General features: G+C 40.4%; 1 protein-coding gene across 4 annotated transcripts in view; it reads left to right on the forward strand.

Moving 5' to 3' along the window:
• Positions 1-27,817, forward strand: part of PIP5K1B (phosphatidylinositol-4-phosphate 5-kinase type 1 beta) — a 340,838-nt gene that overhangs the window by 188,308 nt on the left and 124,713 nt on the right. For 3 of the 4 annotated variants that reach the window (XM_059072732.2, XM_067039563.1, XM_067039562.1), the window contains exon 7: positions 7,203-7,502. The exons of the other annotated variant lie outside the window; for it this stretch is intronic. In XM_059072732.2, coding sequence (XP_058928715.1) covers positions 7,203-7,502 — 300 coding nt within the window. The remainder of the gene's footprint in view (positions 1-7,202; positions 7,503-27,817) is intronic. 4 annotated transcript variants of the gene reach the window in all.

The following is a 27,817-nucleotide window of genomic DNA, read 5'->3' on the forward strand; positions in this document are numbered from 1 at the left end:
CTCCTTCTACGAGGCCACCATCAAAACCAGACAAAGATGGCCACCTGATACCAAAACCAGACAAAGATGTCACAAAAAAAGAAAACTACAGGCCAATATCACTGATGCACATAGATGCAAAAATCCTCAACAAAATACTAGCAAACAGAATCCAACAGCACATTAAAAGGGTCATACACCATGATGAAGTGGGATTTATCCCAGGGGTGCAAGGATTCTTCAATATATGCCAGTCAATCAACGTGATACACTATATTAACAAATTGAAGGAGAAAAACCATGATACTCTCAATAGATGCCGGAAAAGCTTTTGACAAAATTCAATACCCATTTATGATAAAAACCCTCCAGAAAGTAGGCATAGAGGGAACTTACCTCAACATAATAAAGGCCATATATGACAGACCCATAGCCAACATAGTTCTCAATGGTGAAAAACTGAAACTGTTTCCACTAATATCAGGAACATGACAAGGTTGCCCACTCTCACCACTGTTATTCAACATAGTTTTGGAAGTTTTAGCTACAGTAATCAGAGAAGAAAAAGAAATAAAAGGAATCCAAATCAGAACAGAAGTAAAACTGTTCACTGTTTGCTACAGATGACATGATACTATACATGGAGAATCCTAAAGATGCCACCAGAAAACTACTAGAGCTAATCAATGAATTTGGTAAAGAAGTAGCATACAAAATTAATGCACAAACATCTCTTGCATTCTTTTTTTTTTTTTTTTTGCTGCAAAAAGATGTATTGTTTCCATTTGGTCCATGACTTGGGAAAGGGCTCCAGTGTGATTAACAAGCTGCCTACTGGCTGCAGAGAGGAGCTTCAGGCAGAAGCCCTGACACCAAAGGGGCTCCTCAAAGGCCACTGGGCTCCGGAGGCTCCTAGTTATGCTTGAGGGTGAGCCTTTCGAAGAGATACTCGCCCAGCCCAGCCTGGGGACCAGCCAGCCTGCGGAGGTTGGTCAGGTGGTCACCCATCTTCTTGATGAGCTTCACCTCCTCATCTAGGAACTGGCTCTCCAGGAAGTCGCAGAGGTGGGGGTCTGCGCGGGCACAAGCTAGGGCATGCAGATCCAGAAGGGCCTGGTTCAGGTTCTTCTCCATGTTAATGGCGGCTTCCATAGCATCCTGAGTTTTACCCCACTCATCTTGAGATGGCTTCTGCACGTCCTGGAAGAGGGCACGGCCGCCACGTTGGTTTTGCATTTTCAAGAGACGCCTGGCACTCTCGTGCTTCTCTTCGGCCAATTCGTGGAAAAAGTGGCCCACGCCCTCCAGAGCCACATCGTCGCGGTCAAAATAGAAGCCCAGAGAGAGGTAGGTGTAATAGGCCCGCAGATGCTTGTTGACTAGGCGGTTGATGGCAGCCTCCACCTCAGTGGAATAATTCTGACGAATCTGGGAGTTCATGGTTGATCGGTAATAAGGAGTTCGGCTCAGAAAATGGTGTTGGCTGGTCCCGGTGACCGAGGATAGCTGAGTGGTTGACTCTGAAGGTTGGAGGGTGGTCAGATGCTGGAGGAAAGGGCGACCTTGGGTCTGTTCCATCCAAACACTGTTGAAATAAGACACAGATCTGGGGAACCGCTGAGCGCAATGCCACTCTTGCATTCTTATACACTAATGATGAAAATTATGAAAGAGAAATAAGGAAACACTCCCATTTACCATTGCAACAAAAAGAATAAAATACTGAGGAATAAACCTACCTAAGGAGACAAAAGACCTGTATACAGAAAACTATAAGACACTGAGGAAAGAAATTAAAGAGGATACAAACAGATGGAGAGATATACCATGTTCTTGGATTGGAAGAATTAACATTATGAAAATGACTGTACTACCAAAAGCAATACACAGATTCAATGTAATGCCTATCAAACTACCTATGGCATTTTTCACAGAACTAGAACAAGAAATTTCACAATTTGTATGGAAACACAAAAGACCCTGAAGAGCCAAAACAATCTTGAGAAAGAAAAAACAGAGCTGGAGAAATCATGCTCCTGGATTTCACACTATACTACAAAGATACAGTATGGTACTAGCACGAAAACAGAAATATCTATCAAAGGAACAAGATAGAAAGCCCAGAACTAAACCCATGCACATATGGTCACCTTATCTTTGATAAAGGGGGCAAGAATATACAGTGGAGAAAAGACCACCTCTTCAATAAGAGGTACTGGGAAAACTGGACAGCTACATGTAAAAGACTGAAATTAGAACACTCCCCAACACCATACACAAAAATAAACTCAAAATGGATTAAAGACCTAAATGTAAGGCCAGACACTATAAAACTCTTAGAAGAAAACATAGAACTCTCTATGACATAAATCACAGTAAGATCCTTTTTGACCCACGTCCTAGAGAAATGGAAATAAAAACAAAAATAAACAAATGGGACCTAATGAAACTTAAAAGCTTTTGCACAGCAAAGGAAACCTTAAACAAGACGAAAAGACAACCCTCAGAATGGGAGAAAATTTTGCAAACAAAGCAACCGACAAAGGATTAATCACTAAAATATACAAGCAGCTCATGCAGCTCAATAACAAAAAAACAAAGAACCCAATCCAAAGATGGGCAGAAGACCTAAATAGACATTTCTCCAAAGAAGGTATGCAGATTGCCAACAAACACATGAAAGGATGCTCAACATCACTAATCATTAGAGAGATGCAAATCAAAACTACAATGAAGTATCACCTCACACCGGTCAGAATGGCCATCATCAAAAGTTCTGCAAACAGTAAATGCTGGAGAGGTTGTGTAGAAAAGGGAACCCTCTTGCACTGTTGATGGGAATGTAAATTGATACAGCCACTATGGAGAACAGTATGGGCGTTCCTTAAAAAACTACAAATAGAACTACCATACGACCCAGCAATCCCACTACTGGGCATATACCCTGAGAAAACCATAATTCAAAAAGGGTCATGTACCAAAATGTTCATTGCAGCTCTATTTACAATAGCCAGGACATGGAAGCAACCTAGGTGTCCATCAACAGATGAATGGATAAAGAAGATGTGGCACATACACACAGTGGAATATTACTCAGCCGTAAAAAGAAACTAAATTGAGTTATTTGTAGTGAGGTGGGTGAACCTAGAGACTGTCATACAGAATGAAGTAAGTCAGAAAGAGAAAACAAGTACCATATGCTAACACGTATATATGGAATGTAAAAAAATAAGTTGGTTCTGATGAACCTAGGGGCAGGACAGGAATAAAGACACAGATGTAGTAAATGGGCTTGAGGATGCGGGGATGGGGAAGGGTAAGCTGGGACAAAGTGAGAGAGTGGCATGGACATAAATACACTACTAAATGTAAAATAGTTAGCTAGTGGGAATCAGCCTCATAGCACAGGGAGATCAGCTCTGTGCTTTGTGACCATCTCAGCAGGGGGGGATAGGGAGGGTGGGAGGGAGCTGCAAGAGGGAGGGGATATGGGGATATATGTATATGTATAGCTGATTCACTTTGATTATAAAGCAGAAACTAACACAACATTGTAAAGCAGTTATACTCCAATAAAGATGTTAAAAATATATATACAAAGAACTCATATAACTCAACATGAAAAATAAATAATAAACAACCCAATTAAAACATTGTAGAAAATGGTCAGAAACAGGCACATGAAACAGTGCTCTATATTGTTAATTATTAGAGAAATGCAAATCAAAACTATTACAATGAGGTATTACATCACACCAGTCAGATGGCCATCATTAAAAAGCCTATAAATAATAAATGCTGGAGAGGGTGTGCAGAAAAAGGAACCCTCCTGCATCATTGATGGGAATGTGAATTGGTGCAGCCACTACAGAGAACAGTATGGCGATTCCTTAAAAAATTAAAAATAGAACTACCATATGATTCTGCAATCCCACTCTTGGGCATATATTTGTAGAAAACTCTAATTTGAAAAGATGCACCCCATTGTTCATAGCAGCACTTTTTACAATAGCCAAAACATGGAGGCAACCTGTGTCTCTCGACAGATGAATGTATAAAGAAGATGTGGCACATACATACATAGTGGAATATTATTTAGCCATTAAAAAGTGAAAAATAATGCCATTTGCAGCAACACGGATGGACCTAGAGATTATCATAGTAAGTGAAGTAAGTCATAGAAAAAAATATCATATGGTATCACTTATATGTGGAATCTTAAAAAAGGATACAAGTGAACATTTTTACAAAACAGAAACACTCACATACATAGAAAACAAACTTACGGTTACCAAAGGGGAAAGGGGGTGGAGGGATAAATTAGGAGCTTGGGATTAACAGACACACACTATATAGAATAGATAAAGAACAAGGTCCTACTGTATAGCCCACGGAACTATACTCAATATCTTCTAAGAACCTACAATGAAAAAGAATCTGAAAAAGTACATATATATGTGTATATATATATCTATATATACACACATACACATGCATATAAAACTGAACCACTTTGCTGTACACCAGAAACTAACACAACATTGTAAATCAATTATACTTCAATAAAAAATAAAAATAAAAATCGGCAGAGGATCTGAATAGGCATTTTTCCAAAGAAGATATACAGATGGCACAGAAAAAGACAGTTAATATCACTGATCACCAGAGAGATGCAAATCAAAACCACAGTGAGCTATCACGTCACATCCATCAGGGTGGGTATTATCAAAAAGACAATAAATAATAAGCATTGGCAAGGATGTAGAGAAAAGGGAACCCTCATGCCCATTGGTGGGAATGTAAATTAGTACAGCCACTATGGAAAACAGTATGGAGATTCCTCAAAAAATTAAAACTAGAACTACTGTATGATCCAGCAATTCCACCCTTGGGGTTTATCCAAAGGAAACAAAAACACTAATCCGAAAAGATATATACACCCCTGTGTTCATTACACCATTGTTTTAGGATAGCCAAGATATGGAAGCAGCTCAAGTGCCCATCAATAAATGAATGGAAAAACAAGATGTGGTATGCATATGCAATGAAATATTACTTAACCTTACAAAAGGATGAAATCTTGCCATTTGTGACAACATGGATGGACCTAGAGGGTATTATTTTAAGTGAAATGTCATACAGAGAAAGACAAATACTGTTTGATTTCACTTATGTGTGGAATCTGAAAAACAAAACACATGACCAAACATAACAAAACAGAAACAGAGACATAGACACAGAGAACAAAGGTGTGGTTACCAGAGGGGAGAGGGTTGTGGGGGGAAAAGAAATAGGTGAGGGGGGTTAAGAGGTACAAACTTCAGTTGCAAAATAAATGAGTCATGAGTATGAAATGTACAGTGTGAGGAATATAGTCAAAAATTATGTTGTATCTTTGTATGGAGACAGATCTTAACTAGACTTGTTGTGGTGATCAATTTGAAATGTACAGAGGTAGCAAATCACTATGTTGTGTAACAGGAACTAGCATAGTGATGTAGGTCAATTATACTTCAAAAACAAACTCATAGAAAAGGAGATCAGATTTGTGGTTACCAGAGGTGGGAGGTGGGGGAAGTGGGCATTAGAGGAAGGTGGTCAAAAGGTACAAACTTCCAGTTACAAGATAAATAAGCATTAGGGATGTGATGTACACCATGGTGAATATAATGACCACTGCTGCATGTTATATAGGAAAGTTGTTAAGAGAGTAAATCCTAAGAGTTCCCATCACAAGAAAAAAATTTTTTTTCTATTTCTTTAATTTTGTATCTATATGAGATGATGGCTGTTCACTAAACTTATTGTGATACTCATTTCATGGTGTATGTAAGTCAAATCAATGCTCTATGCGAACTTTCTGGAAGAAAAAAATTCCATGTGGAGTAAAAATCCAAATGTAGTCACCAAAATTTTTAAAAATTTGTAAGACCGTAGAAGAAATTTATAAATTTCTTGGGGTATAAAAAGCTTTGCTAAATAAGAAGCCAAAAAAGCACAAGAAACAAGTACATAAATGTGACTACATGAAAAAGCAAAACATCTGTATAACCCCCCCCCAAAAAAAAAACAAACCAGGTATAAAATTAACATAAGCACATAGGATATTTCTAAAATGATAGAAAGTGGGAACAATAGTTTCCACAAAAGTTGGGAATTGGGGGAAGGATTAAAGATAGTAGACTTTTCATTATATAAATGCCTTTTAGTAAACTATTTTTTACTTTTTGCCTACTCTTAAAGTGAAACAAAAATAGGTGTGTATTCCCTTTTTTTTTTTTGCGGTACGTGGGCCTCTCGCTGTTGTGGCCTCTCCTGTTGCGGAGCACAGGCTCCGGACACGCAGGCTCAGCAGCCATGGCTCACGGGCCCAGCCGATCCACGGCATGTGGGATCTTCCCGGACCGGGGCACGAACCTGTGTCCCCTGCATCGGCAGGCGGGCTCTCAACCACTGCGCCGCCAGGGAAGCCCCCTATTCCCTATTTTTATAACAAAAAAGGCAACATAGTGGAAGCAAATGTTTACCCCGAATAGAATAGGAAAATAATAAATATCCAGAATATATCAAGAACTCCAACAATGACAAAAACGTAAAGAAAAATGAGCAAAGGATAGTAACACAAAATTATCTTTGAGGTGGCTTAAAATATGTAAAAATATTAAATTTCTCTAGTTATTAGTGGTATTCACATTTAAATTAAATTAAATTGAAAACAAGTTGTCATTTTTTACCAACCATGCTTACAAAGATTATAAAGTTGGGTAATATTCAGCACTGGTAAGAGTGGTGGGAAATATGTAATCTTACAAAGTGTGGTAAAGTGGTCTGGCCATTTTGGAAGACAGTTTCTCAGGAGCTTTTAAAATTTAAAATGTTCATCCCTTGTACCCCAGCAATTAATTTTCTCTTGAGCTCCCTTAGAGAATAATCACACATGGCACTAATCACGTTTTTGCCTGATTTTAGTTGGAGCTAATTTGGGACATTCTGTCCATTTTCAATTCAGCCACTTTTAATGCCCTGAGATCAGAATGATAAAGTTGCTGTTCCCATAAGCCGACTTAAAAACTAGGTTAGGAACAGCAACATTTTAACAATGGCCATTAATAAAAATAATCACATTCCATTTTTAATTATCATTTTAGATGAAAACATGTAATAGTGGAGGATTATTTTGTAAAAATAAAGTTTAAACATTTTTTTCCTTTTTCTTGTTTTAGAATTTAAACCAGAATCCAAGGACTCTTTTGCCCAAATTTTATGGACTGTATTGCATGCAATCAGGGGGCATTAACATCAGGATTGTGGTGATGAACAATGTCTTACCACGCTCCATGAGAATGCATTTTACATATGACTTGAAAGGCTCAACCTATAAGCGAAGAGCGTCCAGAAAAGAGAGAGAGAAATCCAACCCCACGTTTAAGGACTTAGATTTCCTGCAAGACATGCACGAAGGGTTGTATTTTGATACAGAAACATACAATGCGCTCATGAAGACGCTTCAGAGAGACTGCCGGGTAAGGAAATGTCATTGCTGTGAATGCCTTTGCAAAGTCATCTGTGGTAAGGTACCTTTGTAAGAATGTCCCAAAACTATCACATGGAATCCCATCATTACCAATACTGGTGCTAATCCATGCTTCCCTGTTGTTGAAGGAACTGGTGGATGATAAGGGAATTGTCTGGAGTCTGTTGGTTTTATTTAATAAGCTAAGTCAGCTTTCTTTGATCAAATGAAACAAGAATTTTTTTTTTCTTTTCATCCTCCCCTGTGGGAAGGGTGGTTAAAGTGGAGGGAAAAGAAGTTTAGGTTTAACACAGTGATTAGTGAGAAAAGCCATATACAAGACTTGGATGAAGTAAGATTCCAACAGGGGAGAGAAGCTTAGAGAGAATGCACTTGGTGGGATTGATAAGTGGATCCCTAGAAATCCACTGTATATGCAGAACCATGAGGTGGGCCCATTTGCTGAAATTGCTTTATGTGATCTGAATAAGAGGCGATCAGGAATGAGGCTTGACAGAGCAAAGACCATTCCATGCCACTCTCTCACTTCGTCACAGCTTACCCTTCCCCCTCCCCATATCCTCAAGTCCATGCTCTAGTAGGTCAGTGTTTTATTCCCGTCCTACCCCTAGGCTCTTCATGACATTTTTTTTTCTTAGATTCCATGTATATGTGTTAGCATACGGTATTTGTTTTTCTCCTTCTGACTTACTTCACTCTGTATGACAGACTCTAGGTCCATCCACCTCACTACAAATAACTCAATTTCATTTCTTTTTATGGCTGAGTAATATTCCATTGTATATATGTGCCACATCTTCTTTATCCATTCATCTGTTGGTAGACACTTAGGTTGCTTCCATGTCTTGGCTATTGTAAATAGAGCTGCAGTGAACATTGTGGTACATGACTCTTTTTGAATTATGGTTTTCTCACGGTATATGCCCAGTAGTGGGATTACTGGATCGTATGGTAGTTCTATCTGTAGTTTTTTAAGGCACCTCCATACTGTTCTCCATAGTGGCTGTATCAATTTACATTCCCACCAGCAGTGCAAGAGGGTTCCCTTTTCTCCACACCCTCTCCAGCATTTATTTTTTATAGATTTTTTGATGATGGCCATTCTGACTGGTGTGAGGTGATACCTCATTGTAGTTTTGATTTGCATTTCTCTAATGATTAGTGATGTTGAGCATCCTTTCATGTGTTTGTTGGCAATCTGTATATCTTCTTCAGAAAAATGTCTATTTAGGTCTTCTGCCCATTTTTGGATTGGGTTGTTTGTTTTTTTGTTATTGAGATGCGTGAATTGCTTGTAAATTTTGGAGATTAATCCTTTGTCAGTTGCTTCATTGGCAAATATTTTCTCCCATTCTGAGGGTTGTCTTTTGCTCTTGTTTATGGTATCTTTTGCTGTGCAAAAGCTTTTAAGTTTCATTAGGTCCCATTTGTTTATTTTTGTTTTTATTTCCATTTCACAAGAGGTGCGTCAAAAAGGATCTTGCTGTGATTTATGTCATAGAGTGTTCTACCTATGTTTTCCTCTTAGAGTTTGATAGTGTCTGGCCTTACATTTAGGTCTTTAACCCATTTTGAGTTTATTTTTGTATATGGTGTTAGGGAGTGTTCTAATTTCATTCTTTTACATGTAGCTGTCCACTTTTCCCAGCACCACTTATTGAAGAGGCTGTCTTTTCTCCACTGTATATTCTTGCCTCCTTTATCAAAGATAAGGTGACCATGTGTTTGTGGCTTTATCTCTGGGCTTTGTATCCTGTTCCATTGATCTATGTTTCTGTTTTTGTGCCAGTACCATACCAAACTTAGGGTGGATAGCTAGTGGGAAGCAGCCACGTGGCACAGGGAGATCAGCTCGGTGCTTTGTGACCACCTAGAGGAGTGGGATAGGGAGGGTGGGAGGGAGGGAGACGCAAGAGGGAAGAGATATGGGAACATTTATGTGTATAACTGATTCACTTTGTTGTAAAGCAGAAACTAACACACCATTGTAAAGCAAGTATATTCCAATAAAGATGTTAAAAAGAGCTTCCCTGGTGGCGCAGTGGTTGAGAATCCGCCTGCCTATGCAGGGGACACGGGTTCGTGCCCCAGTCTGGGAAGATCCCACATGCCGCGGAGCGGCTGGGCCCGTGAGCCATGGCTACTGAGCCTGTGCATCCGGAGCCTGTGCTCCACAACGGGAGAGGCCACAACAGTGAGAGGCCCGCATACCGAAAAAAAAAAAAAAAAAAAAAAAAAGATGTTAAAAAAAAAAAAAAAGTAGCCGGAGTGATTGTCAAAAGCAGGAGGAGTTCCCCCAGCCAGCAATGCATAAGAAAAAGAAAAGTAAAACCAAAGTCCAGTATAAATTTTTCTGACATGGTAAATTTATAGAAAGTAGGTAAAAGCCCTTTTGCAGAAATAGATGAAAACGCACCTCTGCTAGGTTCTGAAGGATGATGATCGTTTGATGAACAGATTCTCAGGAATGTTATTTCCTGGCCCAGATGAACTTAAGAGAACCAGGCAGGTTCTCAGCTGAGTTGGGCATGTTGGAGATGGTCTGAAGGCGTGCTGGTGCGGGGTTGGGTCCAGGCCTGACCATGGCTTTCTGGAGAAGAGAATAGAACTCATGGGGCCTGATCACTGGGAAATATGGCATGTGCCTTGGCTTCCTGGGCCTTCTGTGTGTGGACTTGGTCAGATGACGCACCTTGTTACAAGGGAGGGAGGGTCCCCTCTCTGCCAGACTCGAGCTCACCTGAAGGTGAAGAAGGCAGTCTAACCACCACGTGTAATGTATAAAATGGGGAATCCTCAATGAGAAACACAGCCCCACTGTTGCTGGGTTTTTTCTTTCTGTGTGTTGAAACATCTATGATAATGCATAAAGATGTGTCCTTGGAATTGTTTGCTTCATTGGTAGAGGATTTATTCCACAGCTCCTGTCCTTTATATGCCATTCATTGATGCTTCGAGTTTACCAAGCTAGCCTAAGATGTTTTCCTTTTTTTTTTTAAATTGAAGTATACTTAACTTACAGTGTTGTGTTAGTTTCAAATGTATGGCAAAGTGATTCAGTTATACATATATGTATGTATATATTCTTTTTCAGATTCTTTTCCATTATAGGTTATTAGAAGTTATTGAGTATAGTTCCCTGTTCTATATAGTAGGTCCTTGTTGTTTACCTGTTTTATATATAATAGTGTGCATATGTTAATCCCAAACTCCTAATTTATCCCTCCCCCACTTTCCCCTTTGGTGACCATAAGTTTATTTTCTGTCTGTCAGTCTATTTCTGTTTTGTAAATAAGTTCATTTATATCATTTTTTTAGATTCCACATATAAGTGATACCATATGGTATTTGTTTTTCTCTGTTTGACTGACTAAACTTAATAGCCTAAGATTTTTTAATGCATTATTTCTTTTAATTATCTCAACCACCATTTGACACCAGTACTATTCATACTCCCATTTTAATTGGTGAATAATTAGGTTCTTAAAAAGGTTAACAAACCTGTCCAGCATCACCTATCAAGTCAGTGGCAGAGCCCACACCTGTTTGGGGACAAAGCATGTGCTCTTAACAATTGAAATTTAAAGATTCAGTGTAAGGATTTTTTTTTAAACTATCCTTTCAGAAGTCATGGGAAGAACAGTGGGAACCAAACAAACAAAAAAATCAACTGATCTATTCAGATATCTGGGTGCATATGAGTGATTCTTGTTTTTCTTTCAAAAAGAAAAAATAAAACATATACACATTTTAGGAGAAACCTTTTCCTGTGCTTTTCAACCCTGACAGGATGTGGGTGAAAAGTGACTCTCAGTTCCCCAGAGTTTCAAACAGTTTTAGATTTGCTTTCTCTTTGTGTGTGTGTGTGTGCATTTCTTGCCTCTTGAATATGGAAAGCCTTTATTCTGCTGTTTTCTAAAGCCACAGGCTCCTACGCCAGAAAAAAAAGGAAAGGTCAAATGTAAAAAGCCATTGCACAGGATTTGTCTGTTTATTAGCATTTCCTAAGCCCAGTCCTGATAGAACAAGGTCAAACACGACTCTTTGTCAGGAATGATCCCCTGGGGATTTGCTTTTTTATTTTTTGAGGATTTGTTGTGCTAAGGCACATAAAGGTCAGTGTGGAGGTATCCTAAGCCTAACTTCCCTCTCTTTCATTGCATTTGAACTTGTCGAAGACACAGATCATGAAACTTCCTTAAATTCCGCACATCGGCCTTCAGCAAGGCTTTTCTTGGGGTGGAGTTGGAGCATGGGAATGGCATGCTGCGGGGGAACCCGAGTCCCTTCTGTGATCTGCCTTGACTATGACCAAGGCCTCTGTGATCTGGAGTCAGCAGCTCAGTACTTTTCTGGAATGGTATGTCTTAATATTTAATAGTCATGGGCCTCTTTGTAAAACTGACTAACGCTGTGAACTTGCTCCCCAGAAAAATGCCCACTCACACTACAGTTCATGAATCCCTTGCAGCCCGTCATCTCTCTACCCGCTCCCTACCCCGTGCTAACGACCCGCATCCTAGAGCCGAGCAGACTCATCTCTCTCTCTTCAGGTCATCCTCTGAAGGGCTGCAATAGGATGTGTGCTTGGCATTGCCCACAGCATCTCTTACCCTGACATTTCCCTCACTTTGCAGAACTGAGCTTTAGCACCAGATGAGGTGCTGTGGAGATCCAGGGAGGATGTAAGTTCACCCTGGGGCTGGCACCGGCCCCAAACGATCGGGAATCTCTGCTGTTAACCATCCTCTGAGTGAGGCAGTACTGCTAAGGCTCTAGAAACAAGTCAGGCAGGGGACTGGATTACTGTGTCAGCAGCCCAGCGAAAGAAAGGTGAGCTACACCCATATTAGGATGCATCCTTTTACTCATTTATCAGACATGTATCGCAGGCCTCCTGTGTGCCAACATGAGGTGAATGACCTCTATTTTTATTTTTTTGAATTTTTTTGTAGCATCGACAAATGTGATTTATTAATATGTGATAAATATATTCTCAGCAAGAAATTTCAATCAATTCTGATGTTAACTCATCATCTCAGCGGTAGCAAGATCTTTAAGACAGAAATAAGGTTAGGATGGAGAGAGGGAGGGAGAAATGAAGGAAGGTCAGGTGTCTGGATGCCTGGATATTAGATCTTCCATTGATAAGCTGTATGATATTTGACAAGTCATAACCTCTCTAAACCACAATTTTTCCTTAATATATAAGGTCAACTTATGTCCCAGAAGCATTGTGATGATTACATTAGATGGTGTAGGTGACATTATTTTATAAATGATAAAGCCAATATAATATAAATTTTTATATTTATAAATACTTATAATATTTATTATTATAAATTATAATTATTTATTATCTTATAATTATTATTTATCTTTATAAATAATATGAATTTTTGAATTTTATTTATTTTTTTTATACAGCAGGTTCTATTTTTAATCAATTGCCATTCAGAATATTAAGTGCAATGATAATATTCTAAAGCATTTTAGGGATCAGAGTAGGTAACATCATAGCTTGGTTCTGAAGAAGGAGAAGAGTTCTCCAGGTAGGCAAAGAAGTAGAAGCATATTTCTAGGAAGAGAAAATAATATAAGCTAAGCATGAAGTGGCATAACATGTTCCAAGAACTAGAGTTGTTTGGTGTTGCAACAGTTAATAATAAAGGAACATGTGAGGTAGGAGAGAAATGCAGTCAGGAACCAAATAATGTCAAAAGACCCTTTCTGCTGGTGCCAGGTCCTCTTAAGGGCTTAGAGGTGGTAAAGCCAGGAGTCCCAGATCTTTGGACCTCAGCTTTTCTGTTGTTCCCAGATAGAAACGATAAGCCTCCTCACCTCTTGTTGCTGACTTCTTGCTTCCTGCCCCCACCTCTTTCATATTTCGGCGTGACGTCTCAGACCCCAGGATTCCATTTCCCTTGCGTGACTGCTGGCCGGAAGATACCTGCCTGACTCATCAACCCAGCCTAGCCTGCATGCATTGTGCCCTGCTCCCCCCAGCCTACTTCCCTGACTCCCCATCAGAGCTGCTGCTTCTGGGCTCTGCATCCAAAACAGACTGGACTGCCTCAACCCTCAATGAGCCCTCTTGACAAATGCCATCTTGCCCTGCACCCTTTGAGCAGCCCCCGAATCCTTTTCCCCAGCTTCCCCAGCCTAGCCTCAGGCCCTTGCCTGTAAGCCTTCCGCCTGTGCTGGTCCATCCCTACCAACTCCTCCACGTGGCACTGTGGCCACTTGGAACTCTTCTAGGGAACGGCACGCACTTTATCCCTCAACCCTGCCGAGGCCACTTGCCCACAGGGTTCAGACAAAGGTCTCTTTCCAAAAGCAGGGATCCAGATCCTGAGTTCTCCCTGGCTTCCACATTGCTATTCCCTGTAGGCTATGGCTGGGGAAAATGGACATGTGAATAACTGGGTTCCCTTTCTGGAAGCATTTCCTCTTCTTTGGCCTCACCCTCTGCCTGCTGTGACAGCCATCTACACCCATGAGAGAACTGGGCCCAGGGTAAGAGTTATGTCAGCAGAAAGTACTGCCAGCACATCACAGCTCACTTGCCATCAAAAACAGGAAGTAGGATTTATTCAAACCATCCCCTATGGTCCCCGTGTGACAAGCTGAGAGACACATCCTCTGTGAAAACTGGTCTTCCCAGGTACTCCATTATCTTCCCACAGCCTGTTCCTCTGCCTGTCTTCCCTGGCCTGGAGAATATGATCAGCATGAAGCCAGTTGCCCACATCAGTACCCTGAAGCTACTCTTTCCATCCTTCTTTCTTGTTCTCTTTCCCCACACTCAGTAAATCACCATGTCCTATCCAGTCTGTCTCCTAAATAACTCTTGGATCTGCCCCCTCCTCTCCAGATGCACAGCCACGGCCCTTATTTGAGACCCTTCCTCACCTGGAGTTTTGCAGTAGCCTCTTTACTAGTTTTCGCTATCACTGCCTTTCAGCATATCCCTAATGCTGCTGCCAAAGTGATCCTCAGATCAGAACACCACCAGCTCCTGAAGATCCTCTGGTGGAGGTCCTCTACCACCTTTGGGCCAGAGCCATACTTACTTCCTAGCTTGGAACGTTCAGATCCTTCCCGATCTGTTCCTTGCCTCTTCTCTGGATGCTCCTTCAGCTTCCTTCTTCAGCCTTCTCTCTCCCCTCTCCCCAGAGCATATCTACTCTACAGCCATTCTGATCTACTGGACATGTTCTCTTAAGGTTTTGGTCTTTTAATACATGTCTCAGTCCGCTGGACCATTCTTCCCTTTTCTCCTTTACCTGTCCCCCTCCTACTCGTCTCTTCTGTGAAGACCACCATGCTGCATAACACACTATTTTATTTATTCACATGTAGATCCTTGAGCCTGAGGATCAAACCTTAAAGTCTTTGTTATCTTCATTGCCTGATGCTTAGTCAGTACTTAGTAACTGTTCATTGAAACACATATTCGAGGGACTTCTCTGGTGGCGCTGTGGTTAAGAATCCACCTGTCAATGCAGGGGACATAGGTTCAATCCCTGCTCCGGGAAGATCCCACATGCCGCAGAGCACCTAAGCCCATGCGCCACAACTACTGAGCCCTTGTGCCACAACTACTGAAGCCTGCATGCCTAGAGCCCGTGCTCCACAAGAGAAACCACTGTGATGAGAAGCCTGCGCACCACAATGAAGAGTAGCCCCCGCTTGCCACAACTAGAGAAAGCCTGCACACAGCAATGAAGACCAAACGCAGCCCAAAATAAATAAATTTTTAAAAGAAAAGAAAAAAAGAAATACATATTCGAGCAAGGGAATAAACTATCTGATGATAGAGGGAGACAGGTTTAGTCACACTTCCAAAAAAATCTATCTTTGGTGACTTTTGTACATCTAGCTGTTTTTTAAGTTCTGCGTATTTTGGAAGAAGTATCCAGTTTCACTGCAATGCCTGCCACAGATAGCATTGAGAATTTAATAAAGCAGATGATCTCCCTTGTGAATGACTTGGGTTTTTTTTTAAAAAAATGTACTGATTATCCCCATGTTAAAAGTCATTTGTGTAACAAAAGTATTTTTATCTTTCAATTATTTTCCCATAGAAACAGTATTGTAAATAGTCATTAGACTTTATTTTATTTAGTACTGATCCTTGTCTCCTTTAGGTGTATATCCAGTCTCCCTAGCTAGACTGTAAATGTCTCAAAGGCCAAAGCTCATTCCTTATACCTCTCTGCAGCTGCGTACCTGGCTTATTGTGTACACTCAGTACATATTACAAGATTATGAAATTAAAATTGACTTGAAATTTATGTATTAATTTTGGAAGAACAATTGGGAACTATTTGGCCTCTCCCGTTGCGGAGCACAGGCTCCGGACGCGCAGGCCCAGCAGCCATGGCTCACGGGCTTAGTTGCTCCGCGGCATGTGGGATCTTCCCGGACCAGGGCACGAACCCGTGACCCCTGCATCGGCAGGCGGATTCTCAACCACTGCGCCACCAGGGAAGCCCAATTTTGTGTGCATTTTAAATTTACTATAATTATTTCTTCTCTGACATAACTTATTTATGAAAAATCTAAAATGTCTCATCATTTAATTAATTTGATACATTATTATATCCTACAATATTGATAATTCTGGGGACGTGACATTGATAAAGTATATTAGTGAGAACTTGTGTTTGCAATTCAAATAGTTCTTATTCCTTCATGTGGGAGTCATATCAGACAGTCTTGATAATTAATGATCTAAATGACTTATTTTACATTTATTATTTTTTTTGTTGAGCAGCAAATTTATTAATTTTTATATGGTGTGGAACCAATTTTCCTTTTTCACACAAATGTCTGTCATCATAAATATTAATATTAATGAAATATTAATGAAACTGGTCTTAAGAATACTGAGACTTTTTGATGTGCAAACTGGGATTTCATCCTAACTATGTATGGCAAGCTCTAAGTTTGTAGATCAGATTCTTCTCAGCTATAGGCATGTTTGTATGGGTTACAATGTAGGTTATTTTCTATAATACTTAATTTATCATAATGTTAGTGCTTACCCCATAGCTATAAATTTCTTTAGCATTAATTTTTTTGCATTTAGTTTAGACAGGTTCTTTTCTTTTTTCATATATATTGGTTGCCTTCCAGTTATCTTTAAGGAGGAAAAAATGTTTCAGGCCTAATAGAAAAAAGATGTACATCTCTTACTGATGACAACACTTACATTTAAGCTATTTCCTTTATCAGTAAGGAATTGGAGTTTGTTTTTAGACTTCAGCTAAAACACGGGAAGGGGATAGGATATCATTGGCTCCACATCTCTGTTCCAGACATTGAAAGATTACTTCCCAAAAATGATATAGATAAATGCACTGTTTTGCAAATTATATCTTTAAAACACTATAATCCCATGATATATTTTATTTTCTCCATTGTTTTAAGTTATGAGTTTTGCTATCTCTTATTAGTTATTTTGATAACATTGTAATACCAACGTAAAGCAAAGATAAATTTGGTGAAAAAAAACAAGTAAATAAAACCAACTTACGGAGTCCAAGATTGTTTGAACTAGGATGAATCATAGGACTTCCCTGGTAGCACAGTTGTTAGGAATCTGCCTGCCAATGCAGGGGACACATGTTCGAGCACTGGTCGGGGAAGATCCCACATGCTGCAGAGCAACTAAGCCTGTGCCCCACAACTACTGAGCCTGTGCTCTAGAGCCCGTGAGCCACAGCTACTGAGCCCACGTGCCACAACTACTGAAGCCTGCGCACGTAGAGCCCGTGCTCCGCAACAAGGGAAGCCACCGCAATGAGAAGCCCACGCACCACAACGAAGAGAAGCCCCTGCTCGCCTCAACTAGAGAAAGCCCACGCGCAGCAACGAAGACACAACGCAGCCAAAAATAAAATATAAATTAATTAATTAAAAAAAATTTTTTAAGGGCAATGAGTTTAAAAAAAAAAAAAGAAAATCATGAAGTTTCTGAGAAACGGTGGAACAATGCCTTCTGTGCTCTGGTCTGAGAGGAAATGATCTTGGACATAGATATCTGTGTCTAGCCAAGCCAGATTTCCCTGTGAGACTGGAAATGAAGGTGTCACATATGCAAGGACTTTAAAAAACTTCCTACCTCTAAATCTTCTCTTATAAAAAAAAATTATTTTGAAATAATTGTAGATTCACATGCAGTTGGAAGAAAAAAAATACAAGAGATCTCATATATTCTTCACCTAGTTTTCCCAGCAGTAATATCTTATAGGACCTTAGTACAGTATTACAACTAGGAAATTGACATGGGTACAATGCAGGGATCTTTTTCAGATTTCACCAGTTTTACATGCACTCATTTGTATGTGTGCGTGGGTATGTATATATATCGTTTATGCACATGTGTATTTATGTAACCACCACAGTCAAATATAGCACAGTTCTTCCACAAAGATCCCTCCTGCTCCCCTTTTATATGTGGCCACAGACACCTCCCTCCCATCTCACCCCTCCCCAGTCCCTTGCAACCATCAATCTGTTTTCCGTCTCTATAATTTTGTCGTTTCAGGAATCATATGGTGTGTAACCTCTGAGATTGGCTTTTTTCACTCAGCATAATACCCTTGTGATCCATGCAAGTTATTCTGTGTATTGGTAGTTTACCCTTTTTATTGCTGAGTTATGTTTCATGGTATGGATATACCACAGTTTAAGCATTTACCCATTGAATAATGGGTAAATGGGTTTTCTGTACTTCTTGACTGTTGTAAATGAAGCTGCTATGAATATTTTCATAAGTGTTTCTGCATAAGCACAGTTTTTCATTTCTCTAGTATAAATGCCCAAGTGCAGCTTCTGTGTTGTATGGTAAGCACATGTTTAGTTTTGGAAGAAACTGATAAACTCTTTTCCAGAGTGGCTGTACCATTTTGCTTTCCCATCAGCAATGTATGAGTGATCTAGTTGCTTTTTTTTTTTTTTTTTTTTTTTTTTTGCGGTATGCAGGCCTCTCACTGTTGTGGCCTCTCCCGTTGCAGAGCACAGGCTCCGGACGCGCAGGCTCAGCGGCCATGGCTCACGGGCCCAGCTGCTTCGCGGCATGTGGGATCTTCCCAGACCGGGGCATGAACCCGCGTCCCCTGCATCGGCAGGCGGACTCTCAACCACTGCGCCACCAGGGAAGCCCGATCTAGTTGCTTTTCATCCCCACCAGTATTTTCTGTCATCACTATATATATATATATATATATATATATATATATATATATATACACACACATACACACACACACACACATATATATTTTGGGTGGGGGGGGCGCTGCATTGGGTCTTTGTTGCTGCATGCAGAATTTCTCTAGTTGTGGCAAGCCAGGGCTACTCTTCGTTGTGGTGCGCGGGCTCAGTAGTTGTGGCTTGCGAGCTCAAGAGTGCACGCTTCGTACTTGTGGCACATGGGCTTAGTTGCTCTGCGGCATGTGGGATCTTCCCAGACCAGGGATCGAACCTGTGTCCCCTGCATTGGCAGGCAGATTCTTAACCACTACACCACCAGGGAAGTTCCATATCATCACTGTACTTTTTATGTTAGCCATTCTGATAGGTGTATATTTAAGTCTGTTGTTAAAAAAATTGCCTAAGTATATACTTCACCAAAGTAAAAGATAAATCCAAAAAAGAAGTAGTTTGGGGATAAAGAGTGGTGAAAATGAAACAAAAGAGCTTACAATTAAGTCTAATGGCTGATCATGTGTCTGTGAGTCTTAATGCAATTGGTAGGGATTCCTGAGAAAGAGACACCTGAGGTACAGGACTTTAGCACTAATATTACTCATTTCTATGAGACTTTAAAAGCTCATAGCACTTGATCTAACTCTATTCTATAGCCATTGGTATTTCTATATTGTATTGTAATTACGTGGGTATGCGTTTTATGTTTGCCTACTAAAATCTCTCTAGGAGAACAGGAATTGTGTGATTTCATTTTCCTACCCTTCAAATCACTTAACAGAATGTGTTAGTCTTTTGATGAAGCCTGAGAGATAACAATAACATTTTTTTTCATGTTTATTTATTTGGCTACGTCGGGTCTTAGTTGCAGCATGAGGGATCTTTTGTTGCGGTGTGTGGGCTTCTCTCTAGTTGTGGCGCACGGGCTTGGTTGCCCCGGGGTATGTGGGATCTTAGTTCCCCGAACAGGGATCGAACCCACATCTCCTGCATTGGAAGGCGGATTCATAACCACTGGACCACCAGGGAAGTCCCAACGACAACATTTTGGAAATTATAAATCTTACCTAATCAATAAACGTAATAAGAGCAAGCTTTGTTAATAGCATACCCATGGTTTGATACGAAATAGAACCAGAGTTAATCATCATATCAGTGTTGTGAATTAGACGATAATTGTTTGAAGTACATTTGTATTGCTTACCTGGCCAGCATCTGTTAATGACCAGTAAATTAGTCAATCGCAACTGTGTTGACTGCTCAGTCCACTCAGTGATTTATTTAGGTGGTGACTGGTGTCCCCATTTAAGACTATCTGAATGACACAGCTGTTCATCAGTCCTGGAAAGGGGCTGATGTTTGTCCAGCTTTGGCACTTGCTGCTCTTCATCTCTCATGCAGGTGGGTGATGGGAAGGAGCTCCAGCCGCAGTAACAGAAGGGGCAAGATGGTCAATACCAGAGAATTTCAGGGTAGCTGCCAAAATCCAAATATTCTTCTATGTTGTTGTTCATGCCTGACTTTCTACTCAGCAAGAGATACCTCAATTTGAACCAGACAAGTAATTCTCAATATTTCGAAACAGCTATTCCAGTCTTGGGTAGAGGGAGCCTTCTATCTTCGATATAACCTGTAGATACCAAAGTAACTTAGCATTTAAAACACATCATACATGGTATATAGTCTTGAAATACATATGCACAATATAGTACCCAGTACATGATTTGGTGGATGTTAAGGACTCATTTCCAAGGCTCAGTTCATCCATAGGTTGTTTCCGTTAACATTTGCTCTGAGCCAGGCAGTGCTTGACATTTCAGATAGATTGTCTCATTAATCCTCACAACAGCCCTGCAGAGTGAGTGCCGTGATTCCATTTTGACAGATGAAGTGGGGACCCAGGAGAGGTTCATCTTCCCCAGGTCTACAGAGCTTATAGTGCTGGAGCCAGGATTTCCACCCAGGTCTCTTTGGTTCCAAAACCCAGGTTCTTTCATCTGTGCATTCTCCTTAAGGGGCTTGTAGGTGTAATGCAGGAAAGTCTGTGGAAATGAAAGTGTTAAGTAATAACTTGGATGGACGCAGAGAGGGTGGGCTGGAAGTGCCCGATGACTGGTTTTCTAGCTCTGACACAGAGCTAGGGAGAAGGTGCTGTAGGGGTTAAGAAAGGGCTCCATCAATGTAGAGAACTTGGTTTAGACAAGGCAAAGAATTAATGAAGTCTCACAACCTACTTCAAGGGAGGAGGGAGAGAGGAAAATCGTGCCAAGTGACTGAGGAACACAAAGTAAAATTAGTACAAACATTTAGTTTTGAAAGTTTAATGAAAAGCATAATCAAGCCCATTGACACTTGCCAACTGTCACCAACATGTGTGCACATGAAATCCTATTAACTTAAAAGCAAAACTTCTTTCTGAGAAATGTGATGGTTACAGTGGAGTTGATTGTTTTTCCAATCTGGTGGAGAGGGAGACTGGGGACGTGATGTGGGCTGTTGAATCCTGTGTGAGCAGCTTTTGAGAATTCTCATTAACTCCAGAAATTGAAGGATTATCGAGCCAGTAGTTGTGTTTTTAATGCTCACTTCAAGCCAAATGGAACAATATAAAAATTTCTACTGAAAAGAATGGAAATGGGGGACTGGAAATACCTTCCTCGACTCCTTTAAAACTCCTTTATCTTTTCTTCTTATAAGAAATATTACCTAAAGATTGGAGAACTCACTAAGGTGTGGTGGTGGTGATGTGTCTAGCTAACTTTCATTTTGAGTAATTTGTCACATATAAATATACAATAATTCCAGTCAAAGGAAGCTAAAGTCTTTGGGCTTTATGAAATAAAAATAGTATGTGAGGGTTTCCTGCTTTTGTGTGAATAGAACCTACCTGTCTTTGATTTTGTAGATGACCCTAGGTCTAGAGGTGAGGTCACTGTAGGCCCCAAATAGGAGGACTCACAGAGTATCTGAGGGCAGGGAGCAAAGGGAAGGAAATGTCCCCATGGCCATATCCTCCTCCCCTGCGGGAATCCTGGGAAATCAGAGCAAAGAGGTAGAGCAGGAAGGGGAAGTGGCCACGGGGGACATGACAGTAGCCACCCTGGCTTTGAAGATGTGTCTGGAAAGGCTGCGAGGTTGGCCGGGGTGGATCCGGTTGTGGATGCCAGTGTAAGTCTGTCACACGGATGACCATATGAATTAGAGCAGGGTTGTAAATACCCAAGCTCATGGGAGACAGAGCGGTGGCGGACCCCAGCAACTTACAAAGTGGAGTTGAAAGTCCATAGCTTAGGAGAAACTTCTGGAATCTAGTAAGAGACTGAGTTCCAGAGACTTAAGTATTTGAGAGTTTCCAGGGTCTGGGAAAATGTTACAAAGTTTAGAAAACGGTTCAGAAATATGCCCTGTGGAAACACTTTTAAAGGGGGAAATCTGTTTGATTTTTATAGGGCTTTATTTTATTCATTCAGCAGTGCCCATTTACTGAGTACCCACGTTATGGAGGACTAGGGCCGACATGACTGCCTTGTGAAAGGCAAGGTGCTTCTTGGGCCACACACTGGTTCTAGTTCTTTCCAAAAAACTCAGCACATCCTGGCTTCTGAGAGGCTTTGGCTCACATACACAGCTCTTCATCCCTGGCCCTATCAGTTAGCACTTTTATATGTCTCCTCTCTCCTGCAAGTGACTGTCCCTTTGATGTCACCATTGTTCTTCCTTCAAAGACATTCCTTAATTTAGTTATTTCAATCCAGCAAGGATAACTACTCTCTCCTCACTTCTGTTCCTCAAAATTCTGCACTTTTATACTGTGAGGTAGAAAATCTCCACAGGAGAATTTCTACCTTCCCTCAAAGGAGTGAAATGGCCAAGGACAATCTGTTATTAGTGAATTTATATATTAAATTTCAACTTTTTAAAATTTATTTATTTTTACTTTTATTTTTGGCTGCATTGGGTCTTCGTTGCTGTGTGCGGGCTTTCTCTAGTTGCAGCGAGCTGAGGCTTCTCTTTGTTGTGGTGCATGGGCTTCTCACAGCGGTGGCTTCTCTTGTTGTGGAGCACGGGCTCCAGGTGTGTGGGCTTCAGCAGTTGTGGCACACGGGCTTCAGTAGTTGTGGCTCGTGGGCTCTAGAGCACGGGTTCAGTAGTTATGGCGCACGGGCTTATTTGCTCCACAGCATGTGGGATCTTCCCAGACCAGGGCTTGAACCCGCGTCCCCTGCACTGGCAGGCAGATTCTTAACCACTGTGCCACCAGGGAAGCCCTAAATTTCAACTTTTTATAAACAAAAGGATACATCTGTGCACTTCTCTACATGTATACTTGAAAAAAGTATTTTAAAAGGGGTACAAAGTCCACTGGATATATTAGTTGTCCGTAGCTATTAGGGATGCAGGGAAGTTAAAACCTAATGTTTATTTAAAATATCCTCATCCAGCCTGAGAGTGAGCCTGGCTAGAGTCCGACATTGTTGACTTCCTCTCTTCATTCCTCCACATGAAGACCTCATTTGTAAACTTTGCCCGTGTTCAGTCAACTCCAGCTGTTCCAAAAACAAACCATTCTAGATGCCAACTCATTGTTTACTGTGTTTTCACAAGAACCTGGTAATCTGGCTTCAGATGATAATGGACATTTTCTGGAGATAGAGATCTGCCAGACTCTGATATTCCTCTTTATGAAAGAGCTGGACAACTTTTTCTAGATTATTAGCAATTTCAGAAAATATGTCAACAATGTGTAGGGAAAATTGAGTCTCTTAATTTTCCATGCCTACTCTTGCTCACTAAAATCCACAGTCTTGAACTTACCAATTAATAATATTTCAGTCTTTTCGGGTTTAAATGTCACATCTCAATTTTAATAGTCTTCTTATTCAAAATTGAACTCCCTCTGAGGACTGGGGTAGATTGACCCTCTTTTATCACTCCATCTTTTTAGATACACACCATTGAAAATGTAGGGTATTGACCACATCTTGACATACAGAAACTAGAACATTGCTACAGGGCCCTCCACTTACTATATTCTATTTCCATCTCAAACCATCACCCTCATGCTATGTGGGATGTGGCATTGAGCTACTCTCCTATGCTTTCTTTAATTTTGACCATGTACATATATAATTGTTTCTTAAATAAATCAAAATACCTCAAGACCCCAAAGAATTCATTTCTAGTGATGGTTCCCACAACCTGGGTTTTCTGTCACTTCTTAAAACTTACCCCATGTGTAGGTACTTGTTCTTCATAAATTGTAAGTTTTTCCATACAAATGATGACTTTCCCAGACTTAAGATTGTTCCTGCCCTGTGGAACCTTGTATGATCTCAGAGCATGGTTTGGCTTGATTTTTCTGGCTTCAAACCACCACAGGAATCTTGGTTGACAAATTGTACCTTCCCTTCCTACCAAATTAATTACATGTCATTCAACAAATAGTTTAAATTCTTGCTCTGCAAAAGGCTCTGTGCTAAGTCTGTGGGAGGGATAAAAATGAATAGGATATGGCCCTTGCCTCAAAGAAGCCTAGTGTTTAAACCTTAAGGCCAAACCACTGAGGTCTTATTTATTGTGGACAGATTACCCCATTTTTCTTTGCTCTCTTTGTTTATTAGAGGAAAGTGAAGAGGGGAGGGAAAGTGAAGAGGGGAGGGAAAGTGAAGAGGGAAGGGAAGAGGACTTTTTTCCTCTTTACCCAGAGAGGCAGTTCACCACAGCAGGTGGACTGTAGTAGACACTGAGGAAGATTCAGGAATTGCACCTCATACATTGAAGTGGATGTGGAAACTTGTGCCACGTGTGGCCTCTGAGTCTCACTGGACAGATGGACAGCCCCAGGCTCTCAGCTGTCCCACCAGTTAAGCCACAGTGAGGCAAATTACTTATGGCAAAGCAAACCAAAAGATAAAATGGGAAGTACTTGACAATTTTAATGTGTTACTTTTAAATGTGTTTACAAATAATTTATTAAGATATATTTATGTGTAAAAACAAAGTATCTATAAAGAAAAGATCCATAACCCATCTAATATAGAAGATGATGTATATATATTATTCATTCATATATCTTTTCATAGATAGATAGATAGAGGTTTTAAAATAATAAATGACTATTTGTAGTGCCTATTTCTAAGGTATACTTCTATTACTTTAAGCTTTTTAAGTGAGCAAAACAAGCCTCTGTACAAGGTAATCAAGCACAGCTCAGAATTCTAAATGACCATGTTAGACACAGTGAAAAACACATTATTGCCATCACTAGGCTAAGGATTGATTATTTATTTCAGTCTGCTTTACCAGCCAAAATTGTATGGCTCGTCACAGCTTGTTTTTTCTCTTTATTATATTAGCAAAGAACACTCTGAGCTGTGTTGAGGAAATTAAATTAAATTTTAAAAACAACATTTAGCTTTAACTGGGCTTGCACATGTGAGTAATTCTGGAGCTGTACTCCAAGGAGCCTACTTTGTGGGGAAATGGCAGACCCTTGGATTCATTTTACCGTAAACCAATGGGTCCAGGAATGTCTATTTGTATAAAATCTTCAGAATACTGTTTTGAATTCTGTTGTATCATTGAATTAACACAAATGTTTTTGCCAGTCATTTACTCTTTTTAAAAAGAATTTTTTTATTTTTGACTGCACCGGGTCTTCGTTGCGGTGCGCAGGCTACTCATTGCGGTGGCTTCTCTTGTTGCGGAACACAGGCTCTAGACGCATGGGCTTCAGTAGTTGTGGCTCGCGGGCTCTAGAGTTCAGGCTCAGTAGTTGTGGCGCATGGGCTTAGTTGCTCTGCGGCATGTAGGATCTTCCTGGGCCAGGGATCAAACCTGTGTCCCCTGCATTGGCAGGCAGATTCTTATCCACTGCGCCACCAGGGAAGCCCAATCATTTACTGTTTATTCAAGGACTAGACAAGGCCAGTTGGAAAATTACTCAGGGCCCTTGATACATCTTCCTGTCAGCTCCACATCTTGTTAATTTGGTTGTTCTTTAGATCTTTCATCAAAGAATGATCAGGTGAGATGAGTGTAGAACATAGCAACTTTTCTGCTTTAATTATTTTAGTTAAGATCCCAAATAATTTTTTATTTTTATCTGTGCCATCTCTTGCCTGTCATTAGCAGAGGTAGTGGTAAGTTAGCTCTAAACAGGTATATGAATGCATTTCATCTAAACATTTCAAAGCAGTATATTAAACTTTACGTTTTGAAAAATTCAAACATGTGCAAAAGTGGACAGAATATTATAATGAACACCCATGTACTCTGTACCCAGCTTCAACAGTTTTCAGCTTGTAGCCAATCTTGTTTCAGCCCACTTCCAACCCCCCATAGAATTTGAAGCACATTCCAAGCATCACATCATTTTGCTCAAATATATTTTAGTAAGAGTCCCTAAAAACTAAGGACTCGTTTTTTGTTTTTTTTTTTTTTTTGTGGTACGCGGGCCTCTCACTGTTGTGGCCTCTCCCATTGCGGGGCACAGGCTCCGGACGCGCAGGCTCAGCGGCCATGGCTCACGGGCCCAGCCGCTCCGCGGCATGTGGGATCTTCCTGGACCGCGGCACGAACCCGTATCCCCTGCATCGGCAGGCGGATTCTCAACCACTGCGCCACCAGGGAAGCCCTCGTTTTTTTTTTTTAAAGTAACTAGAACCTCTTTATCATACCTTTACAAAATTAACAGTTCTTACTAGTCAGTGTCCAAATTTCTAGTTGTGTCAGAAATAAAACCTTGTTTTATAGTTAGGATCAGGATTTAAATAGGATCCACCCCCCACCCCTCACCCTGGTCACTTATTTTTTCATTATGGATATTTGTTGAAGAAATTGGTTTGTTTATTCCATTGTCCAGATTTTGTTGATTACATCCCTATAATTTCTTTTAATATGTGCGTCTCTCCCCATTTTTTTTTTTCCTGTAGATTGGTTGTTGGATCTAGAGGTTTGGTCAGATTTAGGTTTGACTTTATTGTTAGTGATCTCTCGTCCCATCTGGAGGCACATAGTGTCAGAATGCCTTTCTTTCTGTGATGTTAGCGGCATTGCTGACCAATGACTAGATCCATTAATTCATTAGGGGTTGTAAAATGGCGATGTTCTTGTTTTATCACACATTAGCTAGAATGCTCAAAGTATTTCTAAACAAGAGAGTGCTGAACACATAACAGGTGCTCAGTAAAATATTTAATTAATGGATTAATTTTCATAAGAGCCCCCGTGACAAGGGAAGTCATTAGAAACCTTGCCTAAGATCTGATTAAAGAGCATCTTTTTCCTCCTAGAATCACCATCCTTCTTTCCCCACTTTGCATAAAGCATCGCTTACAGATGACTTGAATTATTTTTGCCACTCTTAATATCTTCTGGTGCTGTTCTTCAACAGTCTTTTTGACTTATCTGATGATTTTCCTTTTTCAGTCTTATGCCAACTTAACTTCATATTCCTTACAGATTGGAAAAACAGAGAAACGGAGGACAGGAATGCTAAGGAAACCCTAAGATGTGTTTCAGAACAGAGCCTCCATCTTAAACTCAGCACCAAGCACTCTTGGATAGTTAAAGGGTCTTTGAAGTCGACCCAGCCTGTGACATGCTCTTTTTGCAAAGCCTTCCTAAAAAGAAATGTGATGATCTTGCCAGCTTCCAAGCTCATACTACTTCATAGCCAACAAGCTTGCCTTTTATCTGCCATTTAGTTGCGTGCCTACTGAACAGTGAATTCAGAGTCTCTAAATAACAGCTTGATTTTTGTCCCTGACACAGTGCATATAAATACCTCTGGTGTGGGAACGTTTGAAAATACTGTAGGCTATTAGCTCTATTTTTTTCTGACAACAGACTACAGAATCACAGTAAATGCTTTCAGTGCTGAAGATTTTTCACAAGCATTGTAATTGTGAAGCGGAGAATCTAAGTTCTTATATTTGAGATATAAAATGTATTGCTATACATTTTTTGCTGCTGAATATTTTGTTTTTCACTTGCTTGCTCACAGGGAAAGCAGTATAACAAATGCACATTTCTGCTGTGATCAGAGTGTACAGCAGGGAGCACAAAGTAAAACAAGTCTTCGGT

The sequence above is a fragment of the Kogia breviceps genome, chromosome 8, assembly GCF_026419965.1.
Source record: "Kogia breviceps isolate mKogBre1 chromosome 8, mKogBre1 haplotype 1, whole genome shotgun sequence".
Taxonomy (NCBI): domain Eukaryota; kingdom Metazoa; phylum Chordata; class Mammalia; order Artiodactyla; family Physeteridae; genus Kogia; species Kogia breviceps.